Raw genomic sequence first — 15,229 nt, 5'->3', positions numbered from 1 at the left:
ACAGACAATCTTCCAAAAGAATGGAGATTCTGGAGTCTGGACATGCCTCATGGTGTGCTTTTTTCTGTAAAACCTTTGGAACAAATGCTTTAAATGTTTTTGAGAGCTGAACCCCAGGCTAGGTAGAAGGCTAGCAACTATACAAGTCTCTGATATAACAAGCACATTTGCACTCTTACCTAAAAAGACAAAAAAAGCTCAATATAGCACAGTCAATTTCTTAATTTTCTTTCATACACCCGTATCCTAGATGAACAATTACAGTCCCAAATAGCTTACTCAATTATTATTATTATTATTCGATACTTATATGGCGCACAGCTACCTCCAACGGAAGTGTCCCGGTGCAATTTCCTAGAATAAAACGATATACCTCAAAATGATACTATCCCAAAGCATGGCAAAACAATTAATTCAGACGAAACAGCCACGTTTTTAAAGCCTTTCTGAAAATAGATTCTTTTTCAATCTTTCTAAGTTCCTCCGGCATTGAATTCCATACCAAGGGAGCACGTACAGAAAAAGCTCGGCCTCCATTCCTACTTTTTGCAAATCTAGGGACTTTAAGGAGCTTTTGACTGTTTGATCTCAAAGTTCTTGATTGTAAATATCTTGAATTCAAACTCTGAGATATTTAGGACCAATATCATGCAGGGCTCGGTGAGTCAAGATCATGGTTTTAAAAAGAACTCTTTTCTTTATGGGCAGCCAATGAAGACTCACCAGATGGTGGGATATGCTATGTCTTACAGGGATATTTCTAATAATTCTGGCTGCCGCATTCTGAATAAGCTGGAGTCTTGAGATCAAGTATTCAAGTAAACCAATAAAAAGACTATTGGCATAGTCTAAGCGTGAGGTAATGTGGCATGTACCACCGCTTGCCGACAGTCCATAGGAAGGTAGTGTAGAAATCTGCGCAAGGTTTTCAATTTCCAAAAACACACTGACGACAACTGAGCAATGTGTTCTTTCCCTGACATTTCTGTATACATTTTAAAACATAAGTTCCAAACAGATTTGTCCGGAATCGGGGGAGGGTTAAGTGCTGTGGGCCACCACTGGGCTGAGTGCATCGGAGATTTATTGTTAAAAAAGTCGACCTCCGTCTTTTCAGTGTTAAGCCTCAGACAATTGTCTGACATCCAAGAGACGATGTTCAACAGACAATTTTTAAAGCAAGTCAGATCCCCGCCATCCTTTTCCTTAAAAGAGAACAACAGTTGGGTGTCATCTGCATAGTTTTGGAAGAAAATGGATATGGCGCCACTTGATACGAACGCCCCTCAAGAAAGGTCCGAACCAGGACAGAACCAAACCTGAAACTCCAAAATTTTCCAATCTGTGCAACAAGATCTTGTGGGACACCGTGTCAAATGCTGCGGAAAGATCTAACACTGCAAACTTACTCTGGAGTAAATGAACATAACATAGTGAAACAAAACACCATATTGACAAGACTGATTTTTCTGTCTGAATAATAATAAGGGTGTTCGAAACGCGTAGACCAGCCTTTTGCTACCTTAGGAAGTCTAAAAAAGTACCAAATGTTCTAAAAGTCAGAATTTATTCCAAGGTTGCTTCTGATTTCAAAATATCAATCATTGTCATAACGGTTGACAAAATGTATATTGTGTAAATAATAAGTATAAGTGGCTCTAGCAAGTCTGGGTGAATGTGTGTGTGGAAGGTGTGAAAGGAGATTGTTAATGTATATGTCTAATTCTGTTATGTACATGTTATATTCAACAAATTGATTTATTTTTGTATTCTATGTGGTGATGTGATAAAAAATAGAACATGTGTTTTTTGAAAAAAATTATAAACATAAAGATTTAATTCAGACAGAAAAAGCAGTCTTGTCAATATGGTGTTTTGTTTCACTATGTTATGTTCATTTACTCCCGAGTAAGTTTGCAGTACTGGTATCTTGTTTTGTTACTCAGCTTAGTGAGGCTTGACCTTACTGCATTGAGCCAAACCCTCTTTTTGGTTTCAGATCAGGCGGAAAGATCTAACAACACAAGCATTGCACAGTGTCCCTGATCCACAGCTTCCCTAAAAGTTTCAGCAACTTCCAACAAGGCAGTTTCAGTGCTGAAACTTTTTCTGAAGCCTGACTGTGAATCATGCAGCAAGTTGTTAGACTTCAGAAAATCCGACAACTGCTTCTGCACTTCTTTTTCCAAAACTTTAGCCGGAGCTGAAAGAAGAGATATGGGACGATAATTTTTTAAGGCCATAGGGTCTGTGTTTTCCTTTTTTTAAATGGGTTTCACCAGGGCTTTTTTCCAGTCAGCCGGATAAATCCCAGTCTCCAGCGATTGAGTCCATATTAAATTTAATGCTGGGTTGAGTACTGAGGCCAAGATCTTATAAAATCTTGCCGGCAAAGGATCAACCGGGGACCCAGATTTGACTCTTTTTAGGTCACCTAGAGAATATTCTGCATCAAATGGTTTAAAACAAGACCACTGTTGTGAGTTGGCCAAGAGGGGATGGGGAAGCTCCCCACCTGTATGTGGAGGGAAAGAGGCATAGATTTCTAAAAACATTTCATGAAAAAAAGTAGCGAGACTCTCACATAAAGTTTTAGAGGGGGAGTTGATGCTTTGTGATGCCTGGGGATGTATAAAGCTTTCCACAATCCTAAAGATTTCTTTTGCGGAATTATTAGAGGCCTTAATCTGATTGGCATAATATTCTTTCATAACGAGGCATTTCCTCCGATGGAAAGTCCTCAGAGACCTCCTATAAATAATCTTGGCTTCCGGAATATAACCCCGTTGCCAGGCCCTTTCCAATTTCTTACAGGCACTCTTTAATTTTTGGAGCTCGTCTGTAAACCAAAGGGCAGAAGGGGTTTTTCCTAACTGAGGTCTTTCTTACAGCTGGAGCCAGCTTATCCAATGTGGCAACTACTGATGTCTGAATACCATAATAACATATGAGGGATCTCCAGTTAAAGACAAAGGAGTTTTTTCACATTCCATACCAAAATTAGCAAAGGTGATATTCCTCCAATTCCTAGTCTCCTTGGTAAAGGGTACACGTCCCTTTACTTTAGGGCACCTAAATATACCAAAGGAGACCACAAAATGGTCCGACCGAGTCACCTGTTGGATGGAGTCAATGGTTAGGGTGTGATCATTAGAAAAGACCAGATTTAAAGTATGACCTCCTTTATGGGTAGCCACTTGAACCTTCTGAAATAGGTTAAAGCCCTGAAGAGTATCTGTCAGCTTTATAACCATAGGATCTTCCAAAATGTCGGCATGGAGGTTAAAATCTCCCAGGACAGTAAAAAATGAGTAGCTTGATACCAAACTACCAATATATTCATAGACGTCCGCTAAATGTCTCATAGGGGAAGAAGGAGGTCTGTAGATAAGTAAACACGACATTATGGGGAAATTAGTGCAAGACATATTAAAGGATAAGGCTTCAATAGGACCAATGTCCTCCAGTAATTTATAAGAAATCTCCCACTTATCACGGACTATGATTGCCAGTCCGCCCCCCAATCTATTATTAGAGCGATTAGCAGCCACCAGCCTATAACCCGCTGGTACTGCAAGAGCAATATCAGGTAGAGAGCTGTCCCTTAACCAAGTTTCCGTTAGAAAGACCAAATCCTAAGCTTCAATAACAATACTTAGCCATATGTCGACAGCATGTTTAGGCAAAGACCTACAATTTATGTAACAAGCCCTAATTCATTCCCATGTTTATTGAAGTTGTTGGGCACCCTTCCCATCCATCTCAATATAATCTCTCTTGACCTCAGGGTTGAGACTGAATTTACAATGTTTACACCTTCCACCCCATATCTTCAATGCGTTTGGATGCCAATCAATGAGATTTTCTCATGGACTGGAAGATGTATTTTACTCTAACTCACACTCGAAGATAGTACCGGGGAAACAATGATCTTATCCATGCATGCGAATACACTTATTCATTCACATTTTCGATTACAATAACTTCATGGACAGATGTGGCTTGATGAAGCATTGCTTTTATAGTGATATCCCATATAAAAGGCCACAAAAAAATCTTGCTGATGATTGTGAATGGTATTAACTCGTCTAGGTTCTTTATGCTGTATGATAAAGAATGTGCAGGTCTGCTTTACTAAAATATGTCAAATGAAACTTGATTGTATGTGGATATGCAAAAACTATAAATAGTGTGTTACTTCATTACACACAACATTGATAACACACGTAGATTAAACAAAGGTCATCATATGTGGCTTACTTGTGCTGATCCGTGTACTGACCTCCTTTACAAACCACTGGCAGAATGCAGGAGAGATCCATTCTCGGGCGTGGATCCCGCAGTCCATAAAAATGGCTTTCTTCACAGAACTTTGTTTTCCAACCTTTTTGCAATGACATATGATAACATAATGTAAGCCGAGCCTAGTAAACATTTGAATATGTTTGAGTTTGCTTAATTACTATACAATATTCTTAGTTAAATGCACATGGGCAATCACAATATTTTCATTATTTTGTTTAGACTGTCTAAAAACTGAGATTTTAGGTAAGTGGTATAGATGGGGATACAATGATTTTCAGTCCAAGAAATTATATTTCCATCAATAATGTTCCAGTAATTTAGTTTGAATTTATCATAAAGTTGAAATCGTGCTGTAGTCTCTCATCCTTCTTTCCAGATTTTGAAGCTTAATTTCCTACACACAACTCAGTAGAAAAATATCCCAAACATAGCATAAGCTGAATTTCAGTTTTTGGTATGAAATTCTTGTGGAGTTTGGCAGATATATACTCAACGACGGCCGGCAACATTACAATATGGTGAGGCACGATACCCAAAAAACTCACCAAATATGCTGGCCGCAGGGTCTGAATGCGGCCTCCGTCCTGGCATCCTGGAGCTCTCTTCCTTGGCATTGACTCGGGAGAAAGGGTGTGACTTCTTACCTTGTAAAACCCGAAACAAACCAATCCTGGAGCTGCTTTGGTTGGAGCAGGGTCACCCAGTGCTCATTTGGAGGCTGGGGTCCTGTGGCTGTAATCCCCCAGCTGTGTCTCATCTTTGGGATTGCAGGCTCTGAAATGCACATGTCATATTGGTCGGCTGTAGGCAGCCAGCCAATCGAACATGCGCACTGGCAAGGAGCTGCATCAATAGTGCAATTGAACTAATCAGCCCTGCCCCCTGCCCTCATGCAGTAACAGCACAAGCCTGGGACACATTAATACAATTGTATTTAATAACATTTTATTAATGTATGTGCCTACTACACTCGCAGCAGGCGAGGCGACGCTCCTCTGCCATCATGGAGGAGCCGCTGCTGTATTTACTGTAGTGACAATGTTATTACTGCACACTATTACCTCATACTTTTACATTTTGTGTAAAAAAATAAGGAGTTTTCAGTAACAGTATACCACAAGATTTACAGGCTTTTATGCAGGATTCATGCTGGTTGTACTAAAGCTTAAGATGCTCTGTGCTGTGATGCAGTTTTATCACATCACTGATGGATTATCACTGCATCACACATGCACCTTTACTTCACAAATGTGTGCAATCAGGACACACATGCATTAATTGGGTGACTGTACATTTTCTGATTGTGCTCTACAATAAATACACTCAATAATCTGAAATGGATTTTGCTTTGTGATATGTCTCACAAGGTAAAAACACTTGTGGCTGTAAAACGGAGAAAGCAGTATAGATACCGGAGATTATATTTGTACTTTACTGACTGCTATGCGCTACTGCCTATTATAAAATGGCTACTGCTCAATGGTGACAAGCAGTTTGATTAAATTAATGCCAGTGTTAACATTAATAGCAGCAGTTACTTCAACACTAGCAGTAAACGTAATGATAACTGTACTTATTAAATCACCATTTCTAATTCTTAATAGAGAAGACATGGTTGCTGGGTGGGAGGGCCTTTTGTTGGGTATTTGATTGGTGCAGCATGCACCTTTTAAATATTTAGGATGCTATGGATATTGTTGTTATGTTGCTATTGTTGTAAATATAATGTATATCTGTTATGGTTTTTCTTAGAACCGAATAAAGATGCATTGAATTGAATTCAATTGAGAATACATGCCACCGAAAACTGATGGTGATTGCCACCTCAAACAAAGTTTACCTCTTGGTTGTCTCAAAAAGAGGCCACCCTTTTAACGAGCTGCCCTTGCCTAAAGTTTAGAATTATATTGGTCTTCCGTTGCCATATAATGGGCGATTACAGTGCATGCAAGACTATTGCACAGTTGAAAAGAACTATTGGTGGGCCAAAGGCTCACTGTCTGCGATGCTGCTCTACAAGATGCCCTGTCATCATTGTCAAACATTAAGACAGAATTTTTAATTTGTGTTTACTGAGCTGAGATGAGGGGGGAGTGGTATGACCCTGTTTAGAAACACATCTGCGTTGAAACTATAAAACTCTGTGCACACAAATTGGGTAACACTACATAAGAAACTAAAAGTACAGCAGAAATCAGTGTTTATCTCCAGAGATAGATATATAATAGGTTGTGTATAATAGGCCCCATTAACAAGGTTGTGGTTGAAGAGATGCATATCCATTCTCATATCTGTTCTCATTTCTTCAGGGTAGAATTTTAGTTTTACAGGATTCACAGAGAATTTCAGGCAGATTCTCTGGATTAATATCCTTCAACTTCAAATGTACTCATGTGACTTTTTTACCTGATGTAAAATCTGTACGAATAAATTAAAGGTAAATAAGAATCTACATATGACCCCTTGAAAGATGAGGGCTTTCCCTTCTCTTTACTCCTCAAATCAAGATATTGTCTTAATTCACACAGTAGCTGAGTTCTAATATGCAGAATATCCCTTAACCAAAAAGTATATGAATATCTGATTTTGTTCACTTTCTTTCTTAAAATCTAATGGACCCCTTTTAACAAACATGATGGTAATCGTGCAGAAAGGAAAGTTTTTCAGGAATGACATGTTTTCCTTTCTGTACTACTACCACCAAGTATCATAACGAACAAGCCTGGAAATAACAGAAGATGGTCCGGTAATACGGCACACCCCTATAAAATTCCCAAAAGAACTTGGGTGTCTCCTGCTGTAGGGCAAGTGTTTAAGGGAGATTACATGGACATACTAACAGAAACAGTCTCTATGACAGTTATTCTCCAAAACTCCCTAAAAGTACAAAATATGACTGGAATATGACTGGAAGAGGATGTCGGTGAAGGTGATACCTGACTCTCCTCGTCCACAGTTATTTTAGAGCAATTGGCATACTACAAGCAAGTGCCTTACATCTTACGGTACTCGAAACAAGATGGATGGCATAACTACCACATTTATGATGGAGTAACCAGTCTTTCAAACTCTAAATCAGGCCTTATTACAAAATAAATGAATTGCAACAAATGACACCATTGCAAACCATTGACCTTTTGAATAACATAAGATACAACATGTGTTACAAGTAAAACTCTTATGGCTAGTTGAACAGGAAATTATGTAAACTGAGAGATGCCATGTTTTAATAAATGTTCTACCCAAAAGTGAAATATATTGTCAAGTTTCTACCTTGAGTAGATATATGGGGCGGCCTTCAGCAGTGTCTCCGATTTTGATGCGGGATACCAGTTTTGAGTTCTTTTCCGCAATTCGTTTAGTCCATCTGTCAATCTTTAAAAAACAGACTATTGTTAAACAGCACATTCAAATTAGAATATAATTTAGTAGGATAAAAGAGGATGAAATATGACATCAGAAGTACTTATGAAGGCTGTTCGCTGTTTCCAGGCTTACCGTTTCCCAAGTATTATATCTGGTGTAGCTGTGTACTTTACGTTTAAAACTGCTTTTGGTGAGAAGTTGTTTTTCAATTCCGTCTTGCACGTTGTGAAACAAAATTCTGTTAAAAAAGCATGGTTAAATGTTAACTAGGCCCTGCTATGTGATGCATTCAATTTCAATTTCTGCATGCACTACTTTGAAATGTTTGTCGCAGCAGTGGTTTTCAATAAAAACAATGATTGACATTTTTATGTTGTGACCTATGAGAGTTTGTTGATTCTTTTGCTTAAAATACCGTGGGTCTCATTATGTAAAGATGGCACTGTCCTTGTTTGCGCCTGGGGCACCTTTAACTGGATGCCCAAGGCATAGACCTTGTTAGCATGCTAAATTACAGATAATGTTCTGTCCCAAGGGCAACAGCAACGTCTCACATGGACAATGGGCTGCTCACTAGTGAAAGGCGAACCAGCTGTGGACTTGCAGGTGGTCCATCTTTCACTTTACAAGTGGCAATGTAGCCTGCTAAAGGGGACACAGAGAGTGACTACCCACCTGCCAGGAAATGTCTAGGGTTTCCTTGTTTCACGCTTTCCAGTCTTTGTCCACTACCTCTTTGTGACTTATATTCAGTGCACTCCTCTGACAGCAACTTTGACTCAGCACCCATGTTTATAATATGGCGTGGGTGCCGAGTCAAAATGTTCCCTCATTCGTGTGGGGCCAAGCCCCATCAAATGAAGGAATTCCCGTTTGAGATTTCCCAAGCAAAATTCATGCAGCCTCAGTGCAATCTGTTATACAGAAATGACTGAGTATACGTCTGCAACTACTTCTGTAGTACCAATGTTATTAGGGGCTCATATGACTGTTGTGCCCTCGGGGCATTCAATGTGATACAGTCCCATGTGTTGAATTAGATAGACTGCAAAAATGTCAGATTTTTTCACCAGAGTTAGTACAATTTTTCACCAGCATTTGTATCAATGAGCCTGTGCAATAATAGCATTTGATCATGATGGCTCAAATGTCTTTCGAACACCACTCGCACTTTCCAAATTTCCTGCAAACTTGTCTAGTTCAGGTTCAGTCAATCCACATAATTCCCCTCATTGGCCGGCAGTAGCCAAATAACGTTGCGCGCACTGCATCGCCAAATGTGATGCAGTGCGCGCAACAAAATTCATTTTATTTATTTTTATTTTTACTTACCTGTATTTGGCCGTATTCCATTGTTTACTACCCCCCACACTGCCCCTCCCCCCGCCCCATGTCACTGCCCAGCAGCACTCCCACCACCGACCGCTACTGTTGGCCGGATCACAAAACATTTTTGACTGGTGCTTTTTCACGGCCTTGGTGGTAGGTTAAAACAGTGGCTGCTCCAAACACTTTTTACCACTGTTTTATGACAACAGGATTTAGGAAGTGGTGATCTGTGACAAGAGCGTTAGTGCATATTTGTTCTGTGGCATTTTGTTATGGTGATGATGTGTTCTGTGTTTTTTTGTGTTGGTGTGTATTTGTTCTACACTATCACATTGTGATTTTGTTTAACTGCAGTTGTAGCATTGCCTTGTGTTTGGGCTGTTTTGTTGTGATGTGCCATATGTTTTAATTGTGTTATTAAGTTACTTTGTTTATACAACTGTGCTGTGTTCTGCTGTTTACTTTAGGCATGACAAAAATTTTGCTACATTTCCACCAAAAGAAGCACATGCTTTGTCACTTCCTGTGACAAGCAACCATTTACTACTGTCTGAGGTGGTAATGTAGCACTTCCACCACTCTTCAACTACTAACAACACTAGGCAGCCCTACACTGCGGCAATCATTGTAATGTTTTATCTGTGAGCTAATAAAGTTTTCTTAATGGTGAGTTTACACTACTTTGGTAATAAACTGCAATTTGACTTATGCACTGCAGAAAACAATTTGTGTATTTGTGTTCATTAGCACAGTATAGCAATGTTACCTCCTTTCAGATTGCATTCAACAATTACTTTACAAAGGGCAACAACACTCCTTATTGTCGGGAAATCTCTTGAATTTGGTTACACCTTATTGCACAACTGTAACCCTTTGTATCATGGTTTTGTTTAAATAGATTTTGGTAAAACAAATATATTTAAAAACACATCAGCTACTCCTGTCTGCTGGCAATACATAAATAGAAGAACACATATAGCATTTTCCCTTATTGATGCAGCTTACTACCATCTGGATCTAACGTTAATTTTAACATGTGTCTAAACACCTTGGCCTCGATTATGAGTCTGTCAGTCCATGGACTGCCAGACTCGTTAAAGGGCGCGGTGGTGGCGGTCTCCTGGCCACCGTATTATGAGTCAGATGATGGAACCGCAGCATCCCTGTTGCAGCCGCCAGGGAACTGCCATTCCCTGGCGGTGGTGCGGTGGTCAGGAGGCTGGAATATGTTTGGCAGGACCGCGGTCCTGCCAAACAAATTACGAGTTTCATCTCTGCCGGTGGTGTCATCGAGGTTCCTCCTCCAAGAAGGTATTCAGACAGGATATCGAAAAGTAAACATAACCCCATACTAAATTATTGACTCTAAAATATTGTGATATGAAAATATCCTCACACAGTATAGGAGGCGAGCAGTGGTTTTGCCACATAAAAAACTCATTTATTTATGTCTCCTATCCTGATGGGAATTCACAACAAATGTGTAAGAAGTACACAAAAGATACAACAACAATTTTGATTCATCAAATCTTTTAGCATTTAGAAAATTTAAAGCTTAAAAATATTGACAAACAATATTTAACATACACAAAAAAATACACAAAAATATATGCACATTAGTGACATGAAATGGTGACAGATTGTAGCAATACACATCAAGAACTCCACAAATATCAACAAAAAGACAAAAACATAAATATTGAAATAATATTTCTTCTGCTATTACTAGCAACCACAGAGACCCTAAAAAGATTACTTTGACTCTATAGATCTTACTGGGCTTAAGACATGCTAGTTGTTGAACGCCGATGTTTCGACCCAATTATCTTGTGTGTTTCATGAACATCACAATAGGGTCTTCTTCAGAACAATAAAGCTCTGTGTATGCCCTTGAATCTAAAGATTACAAATTCCATCTGATAAAAAATATTTATAAAAGGTCCCAAAGTACTCCGGTGTCTTGTTCCTGATAATGAAGATGTTTAAGGAATGATCATTTGATTAACCATGACAAATTCAAGTAGAGGAAAGCTCAGACGCTCATCCTCCGGCTCACAGGCACAAAGCAATCAAGAAATAATCAGCGAATATTTCTTGGGTTTTAAACAACAAACACTGCGTCTCATGATAGACCTGGACCAGCCTAGGTTCTATCATACCCACTCTTGTCAGGTATTAGACCTACATATCTCTGGCAAGGCTGCTCGGGGTCTGCAGAGGAAATATCCTCAGCATGAATATCGATGTCCAGAATATTGATGTTGAGGTAAGTAATATCGATTTTTAAAATATTGAAGTCATTAATATTGTTTGCAAAATATACAGTTGTTTAAAATATTGTTTTGAAATTATTGTTATGTATTTTAGTATATACTTTAAATGTATATTATGTAACTTTTGTATAATTATTGTTTATGCTTTTTAATCTATGTGTTACATTTTTAGTAGTTATAAATGAAATGTAATTACGTTTTGTGTTTTTTAGTTCCTTAGTGGGTTGTGGGTTTAAAGGGATATAGAGTGGGAAGTAATTTAAATATAATTAATTCATTGATTACTTTTTAAAAATATTATTTATTTAATTGTGTTAGTTGTGCTTTTAAAATTTGTTTGGTAAATTTTATGTGCGGGTTTTAGGGTTTATAAGGGTAAATGATGAGAAGTGATTTATTCTTAATTTAATAATAATTAGTTGTTCATTAATATGAATGAATTGATAATTAATTATGGTACTTGTGTAATTTTTGTTTTGGTTGAGGGTTGTGGGGTTATAGGGGTAAAGGATGGGAAGCAATTATTTTTAAAAATGTAATAATTAGTTGTCAATTACTATCACTCATTTAATCGATAATTAATTTGTTTCTTAGGTGTGGGTTGTGGGGTTTAAAAGGGTAAAGGATGGGAATTATTTATTTTTAATTAATTATTAATTGGTTGGTTATTAATATTAATTAATTGATACAATAATTAGGGTAATTGCTTAATTGAGCACAAAATGTAAGTGCAGGTTGTGCGGTTTATAGGGGTAAAGAGTGGGGAGTAAATTCATTTTATTTCATTTAGAATTAGTCGCAAAATACTATTAGTTTTTTAATTGAAAATGTATTCTAATTGTATGAGTTCTGGATTTATTGGGGTAAAGGGTGGGAAGTTAATTATTTTAATGGGTAAATATTTCGTTTTTGACTTATAATATTTGTTTAATTGATAATAATTATCTAATTGTGCAATTGTTTCTTTTTTTTAGATTTTAGATGTGGGTTGTGGGTTTTGTGGGGTATGGGGTGGGAACTAAATTAATTTTAGGCAATTCATATTTTTTTGTAATTCAATATAATTGTTCATATAATAATTAATTATGTTAATTGTCAAATAATGAGTAATACATGTTATGAGTGTGTTGTGTGTTTTGTGTGTGGTATTTCGTGGGAAGTACATTAATTATTATTAATCATTAACTAATATTTAATTAATGGTAATTAGTTTGTTGATACCTATTTATATTAATAGTGTAAAAATTATTTTTTACAAGCTGCGTTTTAGGTGTAGGTTGTGAGCTTTGTGTGGTTTTGGGGTGAGCAGTATCTAAATAAAATGTATGTAATAAATAATGGTTTGTTAATAAATAATTTTTAAAAACTTTATTTGAATTAGAAATTATTTTTTTATTTTATTTGTGATAATATTTGTAGGTATTTGTGAAACATATTTGACATTTTAATGTGTTTTTATTTTTTTACATTCTCTTATATTAAATATATATTTGCATTTTAATTTTCAATATAGTTCTATTTTCTTTATTTACTTTATTTTTAAGATAATTTTATTTTGTTGAATATATTTTGGTGGTTTTTGATGTTGAACTGACTTGAGTGGGAATAGTACATTTTGCCCCTCTGCAATCCAACAATTTCCCTACTGTTGTACTGACTGGAGTGGAAATAGAAAATGTTACCCCTCCGCTATCCAACACCTTCCCTACTGTTGCACTTATTGGAGTGGGAATAGTAAATTCTACTCCTAAGCTACCCAACACTTTCCCTACTGCTGCACTGATTGGAGTGGGAATAGTAGATTTAACCTTCCCCTATCCAAAACTGTCCCTACAGTTGAACTGATAGGAGTGGGAATAGTACATTTTATCCCTCTGCAATCCAACACTTTCACTACTGTTACAGCCATTGGAGTGGAAATAGTACATTTTACCCCTGTGCAATAAAACACTTTCCCTCCTGTTGCACTGATTGGAGTGGGAATAGTAAATTTACACCTCCGCTATGCAACACTTTCCCCTCTGTTGTACTGACTGGAGTAGGAATAGTAAATATTACCCCTCCACAATTCAACATTTTCTCCAATGTTACAATCATTGAGGTGGGATTAGTGAATTTTATCCCTCTGCAATCTAATAGTTTTCTTATTGTTGTAGTGAGTAAAGTGAGAATAGTATTTTACCCCTTCACACTCCAATGCTTTTCCTACTGTTGTACTGGCTAGAATGGGTATAGTAAATGTTACCTATCTGCAAAGCAACCCTTTCACTAGTGTTGAATTTATTAGAGGGAAGTTTTAAAATTTTACACAGTTTTATTATTTTTGCATTGTGTAAAGTGAGTGTAATACATTTTTTATATATTTATTTTAATAGTTTGTGTATATATTTATTTTAATAGTTTGTGTATTTTTGTATACATTGTAATTGGAATAGTACATGTATAACATTATATACTTATTAATTTATTTTATATTGTCATAATATATTATTATGTTCTGTTTATTTCAAATTATTATTAATATTTTTAATGTGTACGTGTTTTAACTTAATTTAAAATTCTTCAGTTTACATTTTTTAATTTAATTAGAACGGTTTGTTTTTTAAAGAATTATGTTAATTGTATATATATTTATATATATATATATATATATATTTTTTTTTTTCACTGAAAAAAAACATAGGTTTCAGGGGCGTTATAGTTAGCTGGACATTTCACTCATACAAAACCATTGAAATTCCCCCGTTATAGTTAGTTCTGCTAACTATAACTTGTGCGCCCGCAATGCACTGCTGATGACGTCACATATTACATCACTCATGACATGGTCAGTGACTTCACTCATGACATCACTGTCAGGCTGGCCCTCTCTGTTGGGAACCATGGGGGGGGTCCCCAATCCCCCCACGGTCCCGCCGGCTCCCAGCATCCTTCGGGAGCCAGCATTGCTTTTCCACATGGGGAGCTGCTAACATGCAGCTCCCCTTGTGGAAAAGTAATTTGGTTTGAATTTTGAAAGAGAGAGCAAGTTTTCCTGCTATCTCTTTCAAAATTCAAACCAAGTTTGCTATGGCAGGGCGAGAGCCGCGAGGCTCCCGCCCTGCCATAGCAAACTAAAGTGTCCTGGTTGTGGGCACCCCGGGACTCTGCAGGAGCCAGCCCTGGGGGGTGGCGGTCCCCAGGGCCATGACAAGGCTCCAGGAGGGGAGCCGCGTGACCCCCCTCCCACAATCTACAAAGCCCCGCGGGGTGGTGGTCCCCGGGGCGTGTGGGGTGGCTTGAGCCCCCCCACACAGGGTTTTTTTTTTAAAAAGCCCCGGGTGGTAGCGGTCCCCGGGGCTGAGAGGGGACAGTGTGCTTCCCCGCAATCAAAATTAAGTCGAGCCCCGGGGGTGGCAGACCCTGGGGCTTGGGGGGCCTTAGAGGCCCCCCAACACTACATGAACAAGCCCCGGGGGTGGCGGTCCCCTGGGCTGCAAGGGGATCATGTGCCCCCGCAACTATTAATGCTTTGCCCCTGGGGTGGTTGTCCCCGGGGAAGTGTGGGGGGATTGGGCCCCCCAACACTCTTTTTTGAGCATGCCCCCTGGGGCTATTTTTTTTTTTATCGGGGGTCAAGGTGTTTCTACCCTGCCCCCTTTTCGTGTTTTTTTTCGCATTTTTTCTCTACTTTCTTGTACCTCGGTTCTACCGAGGCACAAGATGGCTGACAACACTTCCTGGTTTGGAGTGTTAACAGCCAATTAGCAGACAGCTTGTCATCTGGAGGGTGCCCGGATCCTGCGCGGCCATAGACATATATGTGAATTTACTTTTGAATTTCTCAGCAACTACTGAACGGATTTACACCATTTAACGAAAAGGCATGAGTCTGAACCAAGGGATACCTCTTTGCCATATTTGGTGTAACTCCGTTCAGCAGTTCAGGCCATAGCTGCGGCTAAAGGTTCCTATGA

The 15,229-nt window shown here is 38.3% G+C and overlaps 1 protein-coding gene across 1 annotated transcript in view; it reads right to left on the bottom strand.

Annotated features, from left to right (window-relative positions):
• Window positions 1-15,229, bottom strand: part of LOC144792757 (mast cell carboxypeptidase A-like) — a 308,710-nt gene that overhangs the window by 276,512 nt on the left and 16,969 nt on the right. The window contains exons 4-6 of the mRNA XM_078667938.1: window positions 7,804-7,909; window positions 7,579-7,680; window positions 4,283-4,384 (exon numbers count right to left, since the gene is read on the bottom strand). Coding sequence (XP_078524064.1) covers window positions 4,283-4,384; window positions 7,579-7,680; window positions 7,804-7,909 — 310 coding nt within the window. The remainder of the gene's footprint in view (window positions 1-4,282; window positions 4,385-7,578; window positions 7,681-7,803; window positions 7,910-15,229) is intronic.

Source organism: Lissotriton helveticus, chromosome 11 (genome assembly GCF_964261635.1).
Source record: "Lissotriton helveticus chromosome 11, aLisHel1.1, whole genome shotgun sequence".
NCBI lineage: Eukaryota > Metazoa > Chordata > Amphibia > Caudata > Salamandridae > Lissotriton > Lissotriton helveticus.
This window is presented reverse-complemented; position numbering and strand designations above follow the sequence as displayed.